The 20,524-nt window shown below is 41.9% G+C and overlaps 1 protein-coding gene across 2 annotated transcripts; it reads right to left on the bottom strand.

Annotated features, from left to right (window-relative positions):
* Positions 1-7,544: 7,544 nt before the first annotated feature.
* On the bottom strand, positions 7,545-19,932 carry LOC115401807 (uncharacterized). 2 transcript variants are annotated; one of them, XM_030110144.1, is made up of 3 exons: positions 19,800-19,932; positions 17,896-17,990; positions 7,545-14,069 (listed from the first exon to the last, which is right to left on the bottom strand). In XM_030110144.1, exon 3 carries the CDS (start codon positions 14,030-14,032, stop codon positions 8,831-8,833), a length of 5,202 nt encoding a protein of 1,733 aa, XP_029966004.1. In that variant the 5' UTR covers positions 14,033-14,069; positions 17,896-17,990; positions 19,800-19,932; the 3' UTR covers positions 7,545-8,830. The 2 variants fall into 2 exon arrangements, with proteins under 2 accessions (XP_029966004.1, XP_029966005.1); XM_030110145.1 differs by lacking the exons at positions 17,896-17,990; positions 19,800-19,932 and having other exon boundaries at positions 7,545-9,888; positions 12,071-12,081.
* Positions 19,933-20,524: the final 592 nt, after the last annotated feature.

The raw sequence follows: 20,524 nt of genomic DNA, 5'->3' as shown, positions 1-20,524 counted from the left end.
AGCATCAGCTGCTCACAGACTATTTAGGAGCCCAGGAACCCAGTCAGGAGTCTGCAAGAGAAATTAGCATCAGGGTGAAACCGTGATCCATGTGTCCAAACCAGAATACCTGTAGAGAACCGTCCTTTCTCTTGGAATAGAGATGACAGGGTAGTCTGTAGCCAGGGTAATCCCAGACCAGAGCTGATGTTTAGTCTTCTTCCAGATGTTAACCCTCACGTGACATTGTCTCTGTTCACTCCAGTCCTGCAGAAACATCCTTGTGTGGTTGTTTCGAACACAGAGTCTACAGCCGCAAACCAAAAATCCAGTGACGACAGCATTCTGCCAGACCTAGAGAAGACGACGTCTCTTCTCTTAGTCTGTAGCGGCAGATTAGACCACAGTTCAGGTCTTCCCAAAGACCAGGACCGGTTCTTCTCCTCCAGATCCTCTCCTCCAGAACGTGTCCAAGGAACGTCACTTTCAGCTGCAGCTGGGCTCAGGATGCTCGGTGGCCTCCCTCAGGGAGATGGTTCAGGAGTAGAACAGTGTCAGGCTCTTCAAGCTTCCTTCAACCTTTTAGTCTGAAAACATCAACCTCATACTGTATCAGAGTTCCACCTGACAGGTCCAGATCCAGATCCCCTCACCGCCGATGCATAAACTCCCAGACCAGAGACAAAGTCCTGGGCCAAATGTGAAGCATTATTTACCTCTTTAGGTGAATGCAGGCAAATATTGCCTTTCAGGATCCAATCTGAGTGAAAATAATGCAGCAGACAGGTCAGACAGGTCAACGACTGGACAGTAGCATGAGTCAGAGGTCCAAAAGACAAAATGATTTTAAAATCAGTAGATTTTGAAGTAGCAGATAGGACAGTTCAGTTGATTTCTATAAAATCTTGGAAAAAATGTCCACCCATCAGGTCTTCCTTGTCTTGGTGTAGAAAGAGTCGGTACTAAATATCATTGAATCATTCAATGACTTCATAAGACATTCAATACCTCCCATGACTTCTGGACAAATATTCTATTTTCTATCTGTAGCAGTTCAACATTTAGCTCCAGTGTGATTCTGTGAGGTTTAGCCGATGCTAAATCTGAATAATCTCTTTATAGTTAGCTCACAAATGTAATTTGAGTTAAGAATGTAGATTCATAGACAGTAACAAATCCTTGTAGCACAGTCATGTAAAAACATTGTCATGCTAGTTTTGTTATGTCGAAGGGGAAGGTCGAGATAAACCTCTCGCCTCTGTCTCCCCCTTCCCTCAGTTTGAAAACCCGGAATGTGACCTCCAAGTTATTTCATTGAAACTGTATTGAAACAAATTCATTTAATTAATTCACTTTAATTCTTCACCCATCTGAGCAATTGGTTGATAATTAAACCCACTAAAACTAGAAGCCCCACACCCTGTGTTCAGGTTACAGTGACGTGGGGGAGAAGTGACCATCATGGAGGATCCTGCTGCCTCTGGTTCAGTCTGATCAGGACGGTTCAGCCCGTCGACCCACTGATATCTTCCTAGTGACTTATAAAACAAACAAAACACATAATTCATTCAAAAGCTAAAAAGTAAGGAATTTAAAACTTTTTAAAGTCTAATCTCTCTTCCCCCCAGTGTGTGTGTTCATGGCCTGACCTTGTCGCGGTCATGCTGCCTCATATTTTCCATCACGTTGCGGTACGCCGTTATCACGTCCGATGTTTTCACGTCGTAATCAAACCCACCGCCTCCACAGCCTCCTCCCAGCCAGCCACCCAGCCACCAGGAGCAGCCGTCTCCAAGAATGCGTCCACCGCTTCTGCAGTCACAACATCTCCCCTCCTGTATGGAAGTCTCAGCAGAACAGAAGAACAGAGAATCGCCACACATGTCATCATCATAGAAAAACCAATTTTCTCGCTAAAATCTGAGTTTCGTCACTCCTGTGTGTGTGCGTGTGTGTGTGCGTGTGTATGTCTGCACTTCCCGCTGCTGATAGAGCTTCTCCCTCCCGGTTGGCTGGTGCAGTGTAGCTGGCCGTGAGGATCGGGGCTGTGGATCGGAGCGGCGAGTGCCTGTACAGGACTTTATAACAAAACAAACACTCAAGAGAGAAAAACATATTAGTATATTATCATATTTGTCTATCAAACAGTGTGACTGGTGGACCTTCGTCTCCATTCTCTCACTAGTGCTGATATTTTCTCTGGATTGTTTTCTGTTCAGGGTCCTTGGCTCCTCAGCAGTCTGATAAGAACCACTGAAAGAACTGCTGTCTTCAGCTCACTTTGGAGGGTTTAAAATAGTGTGGAAATTTTGTCAAAAAAAATAGACTGCCTCTCAAATTCAGCAAATTCAGGTTGTCTTTTCTCTTTAACACAATCATTAATAATCATCCTGAGAGTTTGTCCTCAGGGAACCATCCTCAAACCTGTCAATGGCTCAAGCAGTGACCTCTGACCCTGCACACAGCTGGCAGTCTTGGAGAAATCAGTTTTCTCTCAAACAGGCCTGAATCACATGCTCTACAGCATTATCCAGGAAACGGTTCACAGGTGGAACTTCTGGCCTCTGCCCACCTACTGAAGATGGAAAAGAAAAGAAACTTATTTTGACAAATTTCCAGAGGCAGAGGTTTCTGAAAATTTAGTACTGAAGTACAAATACTGCTACATTGATTAATGCTCAATGACCCGTAAAAGTACCAGTATCAGAAAATACTTATGAGTGCAAAGCATGTCTCTAGACAAACTGCTCAAAGTATTGTTACTTTTAACCAATGGATGTTTTGTGTTGTCAGTAGCAGACATCTTATTTGATTCTTCTGATAAAATACTGCATTCAAAGTTTGTTCCTCAGAGGAATAATGAAAAACTATGCCAAGACAGCTTGTCTTGTGACCAAATGAGCAGGAATCTAAGCAGGAATCTATTTCTATTGTATTCCCTCTCTTTAGGAAAAGGTTACTGTTTTTCTTTATTTTGGTTTAAGCTGCAGATGAATTCAATTTTTAGATTAATCAAATTTTTAAGATTGCAGAGTGAATCCCTCTCAGAGAACCAATCATCAATCACATCATAGATTAATCAACCCCGTCGTGATCAGACAGGCTATTAGATTCAAAGATTTGAATATAAATTCAAATCTTGGGTGTCCACAGTAGACTTCAGGTTAAAAATAGTGGAGTAGATTACATGTTCAACAAGCAACTTTGTTGACTCGTTGATGGATTCCTTATTTTAAACATGTAAAAAACAGGAAACAAAACAAACAGGTTGAAAACCTTCCCTTTGGTTAAAACCTTGCTTATTTTCCTTAACTTCCTGTTCTTCCTCCCTGTTCATCAAACCCTTCATCTCTTCACTTCACTCCGCCTCTCTCTCTCTCTCTCTCTCTCTGTTCTGTCTCTCTCTCTCTCACTCTCTCTGTTCTGTCTCTTTCTCACTCTCTCTGCCTCTCTCTCTCACTCTCTCTGCCTCTCTCTCTCACTCTATCGCTCTCTACCTCTGTCTCTCTCTCTGCCACTCTCTATTTCTTTCTCTCTCTCTCTGCCTGCCTCTCTCTCTTCAGCATTTCTATCCTCACACTTCTCTTCAACAACCGGTTTTGTGGCTCGAGTGAGGAGTCGCAATCCGTGTTTTACACAGAACCAGCAAATCAAAACCACCATGCATTAAAGTAAACTTTAATTCTCTCGGTGTTCTCAGATCACTCGGTTGTCTGTGCAACCAGCCAGAAATCATCGCTCGGGCCGTAGATTGTGACTCTTCTAAACATTCCAATATCTTCGTCCTGCCGACCACCCCGACCGGTGTGAACTTATCGAGTAGTTGCTGAAAACTTTCAATGGGATCAGACCACGCCGTGCTGTTCTACTTCCTGTCTCTTCTTTTCCTATGTTCAACACTTTGGTGTTTACCAAACGTTTAGCACAAACAATAACTGCAAACAAAACAGCAAAACAAACAGCAACACATGTCCTCTACAAACCTGAACAACCTCCCAGCATCATGACCTTCTTCTTTATTTACCCCCTTTTCTTTTAACGTGAAAGAGAGAGTCAGAGTCGTGAGGTGTGACCTGCAGAATCACACTCACCCAGTTTTCAAAAAGTTTCACCAGTAGAAACTTCCACACGCGACGCCGCCCATAGTTGCAACAGTGCAGGTCAGCCCGTTAGGGAAATCATCAACCCTTCTGTTACATGCACCAGGCCCGCCCTGGTGAAGAGGCTATATTAAGATACCCCCCAAGCTCTGCGGTGCGTCAATCTCGGATCGGATCCAATCCGAGTGAAAACAAAGTCGCTTCAGGGACTCAGCCCTTCCACGCCAGTGGCCCCCAGGGCCGTCCAGACTCCAAGTCTCGAAACTCTTCCTAAGCTCTCTCAGCCACAGTTCCAAGTTAGAATTAAATTATTATTACAACCCAATTGTTACTAATCATTAGCAATTAATTGAGAAGAATCAATCAAAAATTTAGGGACATCTTTGGCTCTTTATGTTTAGAAATTTGCTTTTACAATTCCAATCAACTATGAAATAGTTCTTTTATCTAGTCAAACATCCCCACAGGTAAGGCATTACTTCCTGAGTTAAATATTTAACAGAGGAAACATTTGCACTCACCTCGTTTATGTTGTATTTAGATCCCGGACGAGCCCCCAAACTGTTGTGGAATTTTTGGTGAATCAGAGCCAAAGATGACGAGTCAAGGTGTTGACGCTGCACAAGGAGGATTTATTGAGGATTGCAGAGGAAGCACACACAAATCAGCTGATTGAGAGCAAGGCTGTTGCTCCGAGGAGAATCCAACCCAACTCTGGCATGACTTCCGGCCATGCCAGGTCATATAGCTAGATCTCACGAGACCAGCAGACGCTGTTTCCAAGTGACTTCAGACAAAACAGAGCGGCCTTCACACTGTGTTCCTGAGAACTTTGAAAACAAAGCATTATTCCACATCGTCTGTGTTGAAAGTTATGTTGGTCTTCATATAATCTGAGCAACAAAATAATACTAAAGTCAACCAGACGTAGTTGCAGATGCAGCGACGACAGCAGAAAGATTTGGCTGCAGGATGATTAAATGATGTAATGTGTAGAAAAATCCAGGAAATGCTGTAAACCACGCCCATTTCTCACATTGTTGACAGCAGTTTAATCTTATCCTGGGTAGTTAGCCTGCTGTGGAGCAGGTTAGCTTCAGGGAGTAAATCACCACGGTGACTGGTCCGGGATAAACTTGGCCTGCTTTTGTGCAATCGACTTGAGGGTAACTTCGTCCAGGATAACCACAAGATCGCCACAGGATAACAATAGTTTGCCAGCTTAATCCCTTATCCTGGTTTTGTGCAATAGCCCCCTGGATAAATAAACAAAAAAACAGCAACAAATTGTAGAGCCACAACAGTTTATTTGAGAAAATAAAACAAACCATATTTAGTCATTCTTCCAAGTGATGGCAAGATTAAACTTCATTGCATCAACTGGAAAAAGAAAAACGTTTAATCAAATTACAACTGGAAATAGAAAAGATTTTTGCTTTCTTCTGACCCCTTAACAAAAATAAAGAATGTACAAATAATAATACTAATCAACCATCATAACAGGCCTGCATGCTAAAGGTGAGGAGTTGGAGAAGAAATTAACTCCCACAGAAATCAGAATTCTGAGTTGTTTTTTTCTCAAACAATCCTGTGGTTTCTCTGTGCAGGTCACAGGATACATGTAATCCAGGATGGCAACCACTGGAGTAGTGGTCCGTGGTACATTGAATATGTGGAGGAAAACCGAAAACATTCTCATTCCTGTTACTATAATGCGGAACCACTCAACTTTTGGCCTTTCCTATGTCCAATTGAAGAGTTTTTATCTGCTTTGAGGTGGAGAGTGTATGAGCACCAGGCTCACAGTCAGAGGTCTCTGCTCCATGTAATGGACGCTGTATGTGAGGACATTACACTGTCAATGGAGGACTGGGAGCAGACAGAGTTGGAAATGAGGAATTTTTCAGCAGTCCTCTGCTGTAATGTCCAAACATCTCAACATTTTGAGTTGCAGTGGTCACACAATGACAACGGGACGATGCACTTTTCGGAAGAGACGTCAGCTTTGGCAGGTGACCCGTGGCGATGAGCTGAACCATCCAGGTTACGTTGACAAAAGCACAAAGAGTGTTGAGAACATTGGGTCTGTTTGAGAAATGAGCCTCAGCGATGTCTGTATTTTGATGGCACTGACTATTCATATGGGAAAAGAATTTTGTTTTGAAAGAAGAAAAACCCGTGTGGGCTGGTTCTCCCGGGTGGGTCATGGCCCTCCGCCTGGGTGGGGGGTTGGCTCCTGGGCTCTTGGGCCTTGGGCTCTCGGCCCTGCCCGCCCCGGCGTCCGGCGCCCGGGGTGGACCGGCTCCTGCCGGTCGTGGCTCCACGGGGCCCGGGCCCCGGGACTGCCGGGGTCCCCGGCCGGGGCTTTCCTCTGCCCCGTTTCTGGACCGGAGCGTGGGCGTCTGCCTGGGGGGGCGGCTTGGTTCCGGGCTCTGTGATGTCCGCCGGCTGTCTGGGCTCTGAGGGGCCTCTCTGGCCTGCTTCTGGCCTTCTCAGAGGTCAGAGGTCATATATGCATGATCACTATCACCATCACTGTCACCATCATATTCACATGATTACGTTGATCTTTAATCACTCTTCACATACTCGGTTACCTTGTCTTCTTGTGGTGGTTAGAATAATGGTGATCTGTAGCAGACCTCTCTTGATGCACGCCCCGAGTTTACTACTAGTTACAACTCGCTATATTCAAAAAAAAAAAAAAAAAAAAAAAAAAAAAACGGTTTGTGGTGTCCTTGCATTTCCTTCCTCCCCTACACCTCCTTTTATTTTTGTGGCCTGGTCTGTTCACTAATATGGTTCGGAAAAAAAGAAAAAAAAAATGTATATATGGTTCTGTAATTTTCTGTGTTGGTTGTCGGCTCTGTTTTGGTGTTGTCTGGATTGGGGGTTTGGGATTGTTCCAGGTTGCGTGTGGTGCGTCGACAACACTGTTTTGTATTGTGACTTTGTACATAGGTTGTGCCCCCCCCCCCCCCCCCCCCCCCCCCCCCCCCCCCCCGTTCTCCCTCTCTTTATCTTTCTCTCTTTCTGTCCCTGCTCTCTGAGCGTTTCCGTCCCGGTCCTGTCAGCTTTAAATAAAGGCAGCAGCAGGAGGAGACTCAGTCTCGTCCTGCTGCTAACATTAAAATCTGTTCGGATAGTAAAAGGCTACAATCATACAATATTGCACGCCCCAGCTGCCGAACAGGACAAGGGGGAAGGAAAAAAAAAAAAAAAAAAAAAAAAAAAGAAAGAAGAAAAACCAGCTCTGGGAAAGTATGAGCTGTTGCACAGTGAATGATAATGTTAGGATTACTTGGCCAAAAGATCTGAGAGTTCTGACGAAGTAATTTGTTTCAAGAAATGAGCCAAAACAATGAAGAAAAACTGTAATATAACATTTATATCACACAATATAACAGTTTTTTTCAATCATACGGTTCATCAAACGGTCTGAGCTAGATACTTTACTGCATTTACTACAAACAGATACACCCTGACCTGGGTGTCTGCAGCACTAAAGACGGTGATATGACCTTTTTAAAAGCCGTACAGAGGTAAAGTGAATCTACAAATTATGGTCTAACCAAAAAACTCAGGTGTCATCTTAGCATATGAAGAAAATCTGAAGACAACTAAATTAGCCTCTAACTTAAGTTACTGTCCTCAAAACTTTTAAACATGTAGTTTTCCTTTGTAATAATCATGTAATTATCTTGTATATTCCAATTAACTTGGTCAATATATATACATGCGAAATGTAGATGCGAAAATCACTGCTCCGTTGGTCAGTTTGTTGAGTTCAAGCTTTTTATCTGTGTCACAGAAACTCACATTGAATGCGAAAATGTAGAAATGAATAGAAAAATCATTCAAAGACAGAGTCATCAATTCTAAAATATTCAAAATAAAGCCACACACATAATCAAGAAGCATAGACACACCCTTCAATAAAAAAAGAATAATTGGTTCACAATTTTTACAAATTCAAAATGAAACCGCAATTTATATACATGACATGGTGACAAAAAAAAAAAAAAGAAAAAGAAAAAGAACAAGGCGGACATGAACTGAAATCTTTACAGTGGTAATAGTTCTATTTGATTAACTGTCACAGCGTTTCAAAACGATCCCGACTGCTGGTAAGGCCTCATAAACGCAATCTTTCACCGTCACAAACTCAAAACAACAAACAACTCTGAAACTGAGTATTCAACATGTTTTTCTCAATCACACTAAATCTTACAAAGATGAAAGAAATTCCAGACCGTTCACTCTGCTGCTCACACATTTTCATACCTGCGGGCTGTGTAAACTTTTTACATTAACACTTGATGTCGACTTGACGTTGCATTGACTCACAATAGCATCATTCATCTGGCACATTCTGTTGCTCCTCCTTTTTGATTATCACCACTGAGTATTACAAAGACTGACACTGCATAGTGTTCAAGCTGGATACTGTTTCCATCATGGACTGGTCTGAATAGTAAAATGACATTCTGGTGTGTATCAGACACTTGTGGTGCAGACAGGACATAATCCTGGATAGCTTACATTTGTGGCTCGTCTTCGACATCAACTTTTCCAGAAGGATATTTTGTCAAATACATATTTCCACTGAACTCTTTAAACATGCAGGGCTGGGGCGCCCTGTTCCTCATCTTCATCACCTGCCACCTGGCTTTTATTTTATTTATTTTTCTGAATCTCTGTCCTCTTCCACAGGGCACATGTAGTCTTCTCCTGACTGACTGCTGTTCAAATCACTGTGATGAGAACCAATGTTTTCCACCATGTTTTGCTTGTTGTCTCTGAGCAATCAGCTCCTTCACTTTTTGCATATCCTGTTTCCGTCTTTGACATGATTCCCTCCTTTCACTGCTGCACACAGGAGGTGGTTCTTTCCATTTCAATTCTCTAGGCTTGGGCTTGATAACCAAGAGTTTATTAAACCAGTCAGGCTCTCCATTATATGAGCTCAGTCTGTGAAAAAAATGATCGGCAATATTTTCCACATGACTCTGATGGTCCAAGTCGAAGTTGTGTTCAAGAATATCATTAACAATTCTAAACCTTGTTCCACAAAGTTTTTTAGAAAATCTGTACACATCCTGCATTACTCCACATGTAAGTACACATTTGTCCAGTTTCACCTTTGGGTGAGCGTTATCCACACACAGGATTACACCTGCTTTCTTGGAGTGATGGTATTGCTTTGTTATCACCTCTGTTGCTGGGAAAGTGGATATTGGAGCAACTGCAGATTTCTTTTCCTTGTGGTTTGCATGAGCAGAGGCAACATTTGTCATGGGAAGGGAACAATTGGCAGGACAAAAGTAACCATGTTGTAGACCTTTGAAGACAACCGGTTCACCATCATGAATGAATCTCTCATCTGGCAGCTCAAACTGGGATTTCAGAAGCATGACTGAGGGTGTTGTCCGATTCAACACATGGATTTTCAGTTTGTGAAAAAAATTGTGGAAAAGCACATTGTTGAATTGCACATTGAAATTATACTGCAAAATCTTCGTCATGAAATCTACTGTGGATGACCCAAGTTTTGTGGCAAGAGATACAATTTCACACATGATGCCATTGGTTAACAGTTTTGGATCAAGACGACGTTTCAATCCAGATCCGACATCAAAATCAATGCCTAATGTCTTACATCTGCTGTAAGAGTAAAGTGGACACTGGTCTTTGTGGGGCACTGAGAGGATTTGCTGAACTCGGTTGGCTCGCAGTTTCCACAACAGCAACTCTGGATCATTTTGTGCTTCAACGTCACCGGGTTGACTTGCACTCTGGTTCATCTCTGCTTTAACTGAACTCATCATGCATGTTTGTGAAGATGTAATCCTCTGAGAGGCCATGACATTTAAATCGATTCTGGTCGCAAGCTGCGTTTTTCTGAAAAAATATCGAAGATTAGTTTCCTCAATGGCAAAAGGAACCTGTGAAAGAATATTTTGAGCAAGATCAGAATCTGATATCTGCGAATCAAGATCAAAGTTGTGCCGCAGGACATCAACACAAATCTGCTCGTAGCTTCCACACAATTTTTCTGCAAAGTTTACAACCTCAATCACTGCTCCGTTGGTCAGTTTGTTGAATTCAAGCTTTTTATCTGGGTGACAGAAACTCACATTGAGCTTCAAACCAATCTTCTTGCAGAATGGATAAAGGTCTGAAGCTGTCTGTGAAGTTTCAGGTTCAGAATCAACACTGTCATCACTCTCACACTTCACATGACTGAATGACAGAGAACCTGGCAAAATAAACACCTCTTTCAAAATGTTATCTCTGTCATCACGGGCCAATAATTCCTGTACTTTTTTCATGACTTCATGTGCAAACGTCATTTTCTGGTGTTCACTCTGCAGGCCTAAATTAAAGTTGTATTCTAGAATATCCACAAGGACATTCTGCTGGGATGAACTCATTGCTAATGCAAAATGAACAACTTTGTACAGAACAGAAGATGTCAATAGTTTTGGACTGGCGTTTCTGGGCGGCCCAGATGCAACATCAAACTCGAGAAGTCCCAACCTCCACTGTGGGGAAAGCTCCGTCGAAAGAGCAAGTAAAATTTTTTTAACATAAATGGAACGAAACTTCCACATGTTGGTCTCTGCTTCCATTTCCTCATGGTTCATGTCAGATTTGTTTGGAATATTTTGGAGGGTCTCGTCTTCTGTTTCACTTTCTTGCATCATGACTTCTTCAGGTACATCTGACGATGGTGAACTCACATCTGTGTTGACAGGTGAAATGGGTAAATCATCAGTGGCCATGAAATGGGAAGCACCCTCACAACTGGATACTTTTTCAAAGCAACCATCACTTTCGTTTTGGTGAGCTTTGGAAGGAGCTTTATCAAGTTCAACAACTTCATTGAACCAGGCGAGCTCCTCAATGTTTGTTCTCATTCTATCATAGAAATGTCGAGTCAGATCTTCAATGTGATTCTGTGTCAAGTTGAAGTTGTGCTCAAGAACATCATGAATGATCTCAGTTTCTGCTCCACACAGTTTTTGGGCAAAATGATATACATCAAGCATCACTCCCTCTGTCAGAACATGCAAGTCTAACTTCTCTTTTGGGTGGTCTCTGTCCACACACAGGCTTAAACCAGCTTCCTTACTGTGACGGAAGGGCTTGGTCAAAATTTCTGCTGATGAGAAATTAGAGACTGGGATCTTTGCAAACTTTGTTTTTGTGGAGGTATGAGCTCGTGATTCATCAGTGATGTTATGAGGACGAACATGAGGCATGTGATCAGATTCAGATTCATCCTGAAGACAGGTTTCAATCCTGTCTCGGTAACATTTGGGACAGTCTGGAGTGCATTCTTCCAAACATCTCAAGTCAGGGAGCTCAAACTGTTGTTTGTTCTTCAGTGGGAATTTCTTGTTTCTTGAAATGAGCTGAAAAATGTCTGCGCTCAGTTGTTTTGTGAAAGCACTGCGATGAAGTTCGCTGTTGAAATTTAGATCAAAATTAAACTCCAGAATCTCAGTTATGAAATCATTTTCAGATAACTGCAGTGTCTTGGCAAAAGTGGCAAGTTCAACCATGATGCCATTTGTTAAGCATTTTGGATCAAGGTTGCGTTTTACTCCAGACCCCACATTAAAATCAAGGCCTACATTCTTACATGTGGAGTAAGAATAAAACGGACACTGATCTCCATGAGGCACTGAAAGTATAAGTTTGACACGATGTTCTCGCAGCATCCACAATAACAAGTTGGGATTATTTTGTGCTTCTGTGTCACTGGGCTTTGTTCCATGTATGAGTATTGAAGGATCTGCTATGGAATGTTTCATTATTCTGCAAGAGAAGTTATCTGATAGATTCTTTAGTTTAGTTGCAACAACGATTTGAGCAGAAATCGTTGTTGCAAGGTAAGAATCCATACTTTGCAAGTCAAAGTTGTGTTTGAGCACATCCATGCAGATCTCTTCAAAGGTTCCACACAATTTTTCTGCAAAATTCACAACTTCAGTCATTGCTCCTTTGGTCAGTTTATTGATGGCAAGTTTTCCAGTTGAATGCCTGCAATTGACTTGAAGCCTCAGACCAATGTCCTTACAGAAAGGATTAAGATCCATTTTGTCAACAGGTGACACTGGAACTGGGAGTTCAAAAGCTTCTTTGGAGAATCTGACCGCATCCTCACATTTTTGAAGTTCTCTTACTCGCTTCATGACTTCACACATGAAGGTTTTTTGATGATGTTCACTTTGCAGGCACAAGTCAAAGTTGTTCTCAAGAATCTCCAGGATGAATTCCTGCTGGGATGAATTCATGGCTAATGCAAATTGTGCAAGTTCAAAAAGAACTGGACTTGTCAAATCATCAAGACTAAGATTCTGTTTGGGTCCAAACCCAACATCAAACTCGACACCGAGATTCCTCACAGAAATGAATCTGGATTGGTCTTTGTCCAGTGTCAGGAGAATTTGGTTTACGCGACTGGCACGCAGTTTCCATAAATTAGAATCCATTTCTCTTTCTTGGTCGATGCCACAGTCATTTGGTACATTTCTTGGAATCTGTGTCTCACCATTGCCTTGCACCAGAGTTTTCTTTGGCTGGAAGTTAGATGGTGGGGTAAGATCTTTGTTCAATGTGGATGAATTACATGAACCATCAGTGGTGGCATGAGACTGTTTACTCAACCTACTTAATGATTCTGTAGACATGTCACAACCAGTTGAGTTTTGTACACCACTACCTTCTGAATCTGCGTGGTCCTCCACAGGGCACATGTGACAATGCTCATCTTCCTCTTCTGTACCTGAACACAACTCAGTGTTGTGAGAGAGACTTTCCCCGTTTACATGTTCACCCAGTTGTCCGTGGTCCTTCTTCATGATGCACTTTGTGACTGAAGGAGGCATCTTTTCCTGAGAAGTACTGAAATCCAGCTTTTGTCTCTTTGTCTCTTCTGACAGAAGGGTTTCCACTGTAGACAGTGCTGGTACGTAGGCTCTCTTTAATGGGTTTCTCTCAAAGAAAAATGGCTCATTTTCAAACTCTGGGATGAAGTTTGTGTTACTGGCGGCCATTTGTTTCCCCTTTTTCAACATCTGTGATATCAACAACCACATTTCATTCCTTCTCTCTTGACTTTTCAGATCAAGCTCAAAATTATGCTCCAACACACTGACGACAATGGAGGAGAAGGAGGCAGTCAAGACTCGTGCATAATCCAACAACTCCAACATCACTCTCTTTGTTAACAAGCCTGGATCAAGACTTTGTTTAGTCCCTGTGCCAAGGTTCAAACCAATGTTTTCACAAGAAGGGAACAACAACAAAGGAATGTCCTCACTGACGACTTCTTTCATTTCTCTTCCTGAACAATCAGTGTTATCTTTCTGATCACTGCCATTAGTGTGGGATGCTGATATTTCTTCTGTCTCTTTTTCCGAGGAACATTTCAATAATTGCTCAAGTTCACTTATATTCTCAATTTCCATGAAGAAACTCTGAGGTTTGTGTGTCCTTGTTGCCTTGTTCAGTCCATTATTGCTACATTCTGCCTTCCAGGTGTCGAAAAGAGCAAAAACTTCATTTTCATCTGTGACAGGTTTTCGGATCAAGTCTTCCAGCTTGTGCTGAATTTGAGCAGTGAAATCCATCCGCTGTTGATCATTTTCAAATCCAAGATCAAAATTGTTTTCCAGAATGTTTGGGATGAAGTGCATGCGACTCTTGATGATCGTTCGAGCAAATTCACACACCTCAAGTATGACGCCATTTGGCACAAATGGTGAATTCAGTTTTGGGCAAGAGCTGGAGGCAACATTATAATTCAGTCCGATTTTGTTACTGTAAAAGAATGGATCTGGATGTGTTGAATATTTCTCTGCATGCAAAATTCGCCATTGCCATACTGTGTTTGCGTTGACCTTTCCTCTGTCCTTGAGACCACAAATATCCTCGTCATCCATCTCCACTGATCCCAGAGATCTTCTGTGTCTTCTACTCCTGTATTCAATCAAACAACACACAATATTTTCCTGTTAATAGACATGGTCGGTTTTGAACTGAACTCTAAGGCAACAGAATTTTGAATTGAATCTCATAACTGAACCGTCATAAATACACTTGTAAAGCAAAAACAGTTCTAAAGACGAGGTCCAACTTGGACATTTTTCACACAAGCATACAACATATGGAGCCTAAACAGCGATGGTATTGCGGTCATTGGAAAAACACAATTTTTTTTTTTCTGAATGACAAATGTTTTTTTTGGTTTTTTTTCCCAATGGGAATTTCTCCCCTGCTGGCACTTCGAGATTTCCAACTATAAAGTGCTCTATAAATAAAATATTATTACATTGTTTGTGTTCAGAGAAAAACATATGAAGATGACAACTTTCTGTGCCTTATTTGGCATGGAGGGGAGCAGTCTGTGGGGAGGAGCCTCATTTCATGTCATTTGCATATGGCCATCATCCCTGAAAACACAACCTGAAGCATTTGACACTGAGCACAGTATTTGACCACTTACAAAACTTCAGATGAGGTTTCTTCAGGTTAGACCAGGGGTTAAAGTAAAAAAAAAATGATTTGACTGAAAATTTTCGAAAACATTTTTTTAAGTGAAACTTTGTGCTTTCTTCTCAATTTAGATTTGAACAATGTCCTTTATAACAAACAGCATCGATATTATGGTTCAGCCAAATCTACACCACAGTTAAATTTCTGTTAAGATTCATAAATTTGTATGAATTGAATCTCTTTTTTATGACTGATTTGCTGTCTTTTTTTTAACAGGGATTTAAGAGTATCTCTTTATAAAGATAAAACTGTCCAGAAAGGATTATTGAATTGCTCTGACATTTATACCCTCAAATGGAGACTGAATGGACTCAAATATTTGTGACAACCTCTATATGTCAGTGGCTGCATACTGGTTGACTCTCTGTAGGGCACATCTGTACTTAAATTCCTCCTCATCGCTCTCTGAGGCACACACAACGGCTGGTGGATGCCAGCCATGCCAGCCTGGTGGAACGCCACTCATGTGGGTTCAGTAGCACAGCTTTTTGTCATAGTTTAACACACAACCACATCCATGCACACACTGATAACTGATAATCTGTGAAGTTTTTCACATTTTGTAAATAAAAAGTGTTTCGCCCTGCATCCTCGCCTCTTCGCCGGTCTTTGTTGCAGACTTGGAGCTCCTGGTTGTAAAACACACAGCTTCACTGCGAGGTAAGGCTGGGCTCTGTACAGGTAGGTAAAACAGTCTCTCTGGTCTCTTCAATGCTTTAAGAGCAGCAGAAACCAGTATTAATGAAATCATAGATATGAATCAATATAATTAGACTGGGAAATATTAAAAAAGACTGGCTTGAGTTTGAAACAGTTTAATACAAAAATAAAATCTTTATTGACAATGATATTCTGCAATAAAATCATTCAGGAACTGACAAGAATTTGTAGTGAAAATAAAACGTCATGAAACTGAAGAGGAGAAAACACAATAGAAAGTGTAAAGCTGGCCTCCACACAGCTCCAGAATGAGGAATAGACTTTGACAGGGTTTCCTCATCCTTCATCCCACCAGCATCTTTGTCCACCTGCCACAGTAAAAACAAAAACTGAAATTATTAAAGAAAACACCACTGAACAAGCCCTAAAATAGTATATTAATATAATATATAATCAGGAAGCAGTCTTGGGTGTTTTACTTGTCATCAATAGGATAACGCCTGTTAGAGCTGGAACAGAGCAGAACCTTACTGCAGTCAGCATCAAACAATCCATTTTTTCCAATTCAGGAAGACCTTAAATTTCACTGTGGTTCACTCCAAGTCCCAATTTCTCATTTACTGTGTCATAATTCTTTTGTTTGAACTTAATTTTGTAAAGAAAAAAAAAACACAATCAAAGAGTCTGCCTTTTTTGTTTCACTGTGAATTCAGACAAAACATTAGTGAATTTATTTTACTTTATTTGGATGTTTCAGACTTCCAAATGCATCTAAAGTTTCTCAAGCAGGTTTCAGTCACCTTGCTCTTGTAAGTTAACATTGCCTGTGACTGGTGATTCTGTCAACATAGAATCATTTGAAACAGTGACTTCTATATCTTTTTCTGTAATGAGCATAAGGCTGTGGCTGTACAGCCACAGCAAGTAATAGCAGTGTGCATCAGTTACCTGTTCTTCTGCCATTGTTCCCACGAAGAAATGACTTCCAGCAGTTTGGTGAACAGAGGGTGAAAAGTTTGCCACGCTCCATCCTCTACAGTCGTCACTGTAGCTGTTCTAAAAATAGAATCGCCGTCCATGCCATCGCCGCGGCTGTGCAATATTTCTCCAACTCGTATTTTAAAGCACTGAAGCCCACTGGCTGAGGGAACAGTAACATTCTCCGACCTGAGCATCACCGAGGCAAGCCCTCTGAGTCCCCGGACATGATGGAGTCCGAGTTTTAACTTGAGCGGGCCTGAAAACGGACAGCCTCCATGCGTTGGTTCACAGACCCCGAGGAGACGCTCTGACTCCCGCGGTGTCCTCCCCCGGCTGGAGCTAGCTAGCCTGAATAAGTAGCTCCTGATGTGCCGTGTGCTTTTAACGCTGCACTGTTCTGGTAGATTGTGTAAATCAGGTCATGTCTTCAAAACCGCAATGATGAATGTATTCCTTACAGCGGAGAAACTCTTCTTCGGCTGTAAAATCAAGGCAATGTGAATATGTACATGTACTTCCCGCATCACCTATAAAATAAAAGTCCCCATGTACTCCTGCTATCAGGATAGATTTGTTGTGACGAGGTGCGACAACAACAAAGCCTGTAACCTTGCGTATATGACATTTTAGACCAAATGAATGAAACAACTTCATTGACAGCAGGCCAGAAAAAGAGGCACCCAGTCAATATGCGCTAATGATAGGTATTTTTTTTTCTTAATTTTTTCAACTGAATTCCGTCGTGGCAACGGAACTCTTTAAGCCCTGGGTTAGACTCTTGCTTTGCTGTAGTTTTGAAGTGGTTATAGAAAACAGTGACCTCAGTTCTGGAGCTTCATAAACCAGCATTAAGACATCCAATTCATCTTCCTTTGAACTGGCCCACTGGACGTTACATTATTATTAACTGGTGCACCACTGGTGTGTTCACTGAAAGAAAAAAAATCTTGAACCGAAAAAAAAAAAAAAAAGAAAAAAAAAAGAGATTTGTCTGTGATAGCACAGACATGAAGAAAAACTTGATGGCAAATTCTTTTTTTCAATGAAAAATCTTGTCAATGACAAATTTAGAATAATACTGTCCCTGTTGTAGCTCCTATATCCTATATCTATAAGAGTTACTCTGACATGTTCAGGAATGTGGGGGGAACTCTTTCGTCCTGCAAGATGTTGATGTCCGGTTACCATGACAATGGATGGGAGTAGGGACAGGTAGAGAAAGAGGGATGCGACAACTCTTTTGCCTTATCATCCTCCCTGGTTCATGAGAGATCTGGCCAATCTCGGAATGACACCACGGGAGGGGTCTGACGGGATAAAAGACGGCTCGTGCTCGTAGTCTAGTCGGAGTCTTCCGTGGAGGTGTACACTCGCTCGGACTGATGCAGCAAAGAGTTTCCTGCCTGATCTGTTGGCTCCCCGGATCGTGCGTCGCGGTAAGAAACTATGACAATGTGTTGTGAGGCTGCATATTGCTGTGTGATTGTGATACGCTGTGTTGCGGGGAATAAACTGACGCTTTTATTCTGGCATATCAGTGTCTGGTGTGTTCATTGTGTGCCGAACAAGACCGATCCTGTCTAAACATTTCCACAAAACAACTACCTACCTTGAAAGCCTCAGTTAGTCCAGCATAGTCTTGGTCCATCCTTCCATATCCGATCTGCCAGGCTGGTCATGGAATCACAAGGATACTGTGTCGCGCTGAATGAAAGATCAGCAGTTTGAAAAGTCATTGTTAACTCTAAGTACACATCAGGATCAATTGAAGAGAACTAAAACAGAAAATAAAGCAGAATTCATCATGAAAGAAAACATTCAATCCACTTTTTTTCCCCTGTGTTGTGTCTTTAAATCGGTGTGTGTGAACAAGGCCTCAGCCTCACATCCACGGCTGCCAGGGATGGGAATTGAGAACCGATTCTATTGCAGAGTCGGTTCCCAGTGACTCAATTTCAAGGAATTGTTTGTCTGTCTCCTTGACGATTCCGTTTTTCAGTTCTGCTGTGTGCGTGAAGACGTAACATGACGTACGGAGCCCTTCCGGCGGTCCGGAAGCTTTCAGCAAGGATCCTATTTTCGTCACAGCCGAGCTAATTGTGGATAAATTCGTGAAAACTGTACGGTAGACGAGCTGACTTTATAACACTGGCGATGGATGAAAAAATATAGCCGAAATGAGCGACTTTGCAGAGATTATGTCCAGCGCTGAAGCTCCCTTGCCGTGGTCCCCGCTAAGCGCGGCTAAATCGGTTGGATCTAAATAACTTCTGAAGGACACAGTGCTGCACAATGTTTGTCTGAGTGAGTATATGAGCATGCACACACCGAGAAATAAGGTCCAGGTGTCAAAAAACCGGAGTTTTTACTCGGAGATTCCTTTACAAGCTGGCGGACATTCACAGCACAAAAGGGATTCAGGACTGATCACGACGTGGGGAAGTTTCTGCTGGACAGGTAACATAATTATTATCCCATTCAAATGTGTTTCTGTTGCATAAACACGTAAGATACTACTTTACGGATCGTATTCTTATGTATGATTGGAAGAAGAGTCCGACATGATTACAAATGTGTTTTAATCCTATGCGGAAAGATGATGCTCCAGCTGTGCGGATGTAAACAAACTGACGTGTGCGCTCCCCACAGTCCTCATGCAGAGGGAGCCGCGCATGCGCAGTGCTCCAACAATGGCAAATCGGCCATGTTGTACGAAATCGGCGGAGAATCCTCGAATACGCCTTTAAGGGAAAAATAATTCCACATGTTGGAGCGGCTATTTAACCATTCCATGTCCTACGTATTGAAGTGAAACCACATTAAACATTTTAATTGAGACAAAAACTTTGACAAAAAAACCAATACTGCATTTCAAAAACCTTAATTTTATTTGTTAAATTAGTAAAAAAAAAGAAAAGAAAAAGAAAGGCATATCTAACAGTAATCTATGTACATAAAGAGGTCCAGATCAGAAACCAGTGTGCCGACATTTCTCAAATCTGGACAAGACTATTTTAAAGACATTAAACTTTGATTAAAACACTGGTTCTGATGTGTGAAACCTTACTCGGATTTGTGGAAATGGAAAAACGAGCATAGACTGCTTTGGACCCGCTCCGCATCGAAAACCACTGGACCTGCACTTCTGAAATCTGGACAAGGTTATTCTCCAGAATTCCCCAGTTTGATACCAATAAAGTAACACTCCAACTATGGTAAACATTCATTAAAACACTATTATTTAAATCGGCAGCTGCGCATCGGAAGCTAACTTCACCCCCGTTGTGTTAGAATAAAAAAATGAAGATGTTCACGTCTTCTGAACATCCATCTGAAATAAAACGATTCATTTTCTCTCTCTCTCTCTCTCTCTCACTCTCACACACACACACACACACACACACACACACACACACACACACACACACACACACACACACACACACACACACACACACACACACACAAACACACACACACACACACACGTGTGTACACACACTTTTTCCTCACCTGTGATGGAAAACTTGATTTCAGTTTTCCAGAAAATTTTCCAGCAATCCACGCCGGTGATCAGTCTCCCTCCTCGAACAAGTCGGATCGTTCAAACACGGTGAATATTCACACAGCAGCAGTTAGTCTCTCGTGGGAAAATTCCCTCCATGTTTGAACTGAACTCACTGATGCCAGAAGACGAAAGAGCACAGAGGAAATGCTGCTTCTTCCGTGTTTTCCCTCTTGGAGGCTTATAAACAACATTCCTCTTCACACTGACCTCTACTGGACGGAGGGGGAACTGCAGGATGTTGCCAGGGTTCTTTCATGAATGGGCTGGACTAATTAATTCATTTTGGTCTTCACAACTAAATAGCTGTTCATAACTGATGGAACACGGAGTTGAAATTAGTCCTTTTTGTTCATGCAGGGGCACAATAACTGGATTCATGATGTTATTTGGGTATAGTATGGGCTGTTATTGTATTATTTACAGAGTGTCCAAACCGCCACCAAATGAATGTCTGGTGTCCAAAAGGATCTCTGTCTCTATGTCTTCATGTGACTGATGAAATACAAATCTTAATTGAATCAGGACACTTAATGGTTGATTCATGGATCAGACACCTGTTGCCCGCAGTTATGTTGCAGTTGATAAAAGTTTGACGAACAGCTGGCTGAAATTTCTACATCACATGAAGCTGGATGAGTTTCAGTGCTGAAAAAAGCTCTTGTTGACTGGT

Source organism: Salarias fasciatus, chromosome 15 (assembly GCF_902148845.1).
Source record: "Salarias fasciatus chromosome 15, fSalaFa1.1, whole genome shotgun sequence".
Taxonomy (NCBI): Eukaryota; Metazoa; Chordata; class Actinopteri; order Blenniiformes; family Blenniidae; genus Salarias; species Salarias fasciatus.
Note: the sequence above shows the minus strand (reverse complement) of the source record. Positions and strands in the feature narration are given on the sequence as shown.

Coding starts and splice junctions, on each gene's coding strand:
- LOC115401807 (XM_030110144.1), bottom strand. CDS start 14,032: ATGGATGACGAGGATATTTGTGGTCTCAAGGACAGAGGAAAGGTCAAC.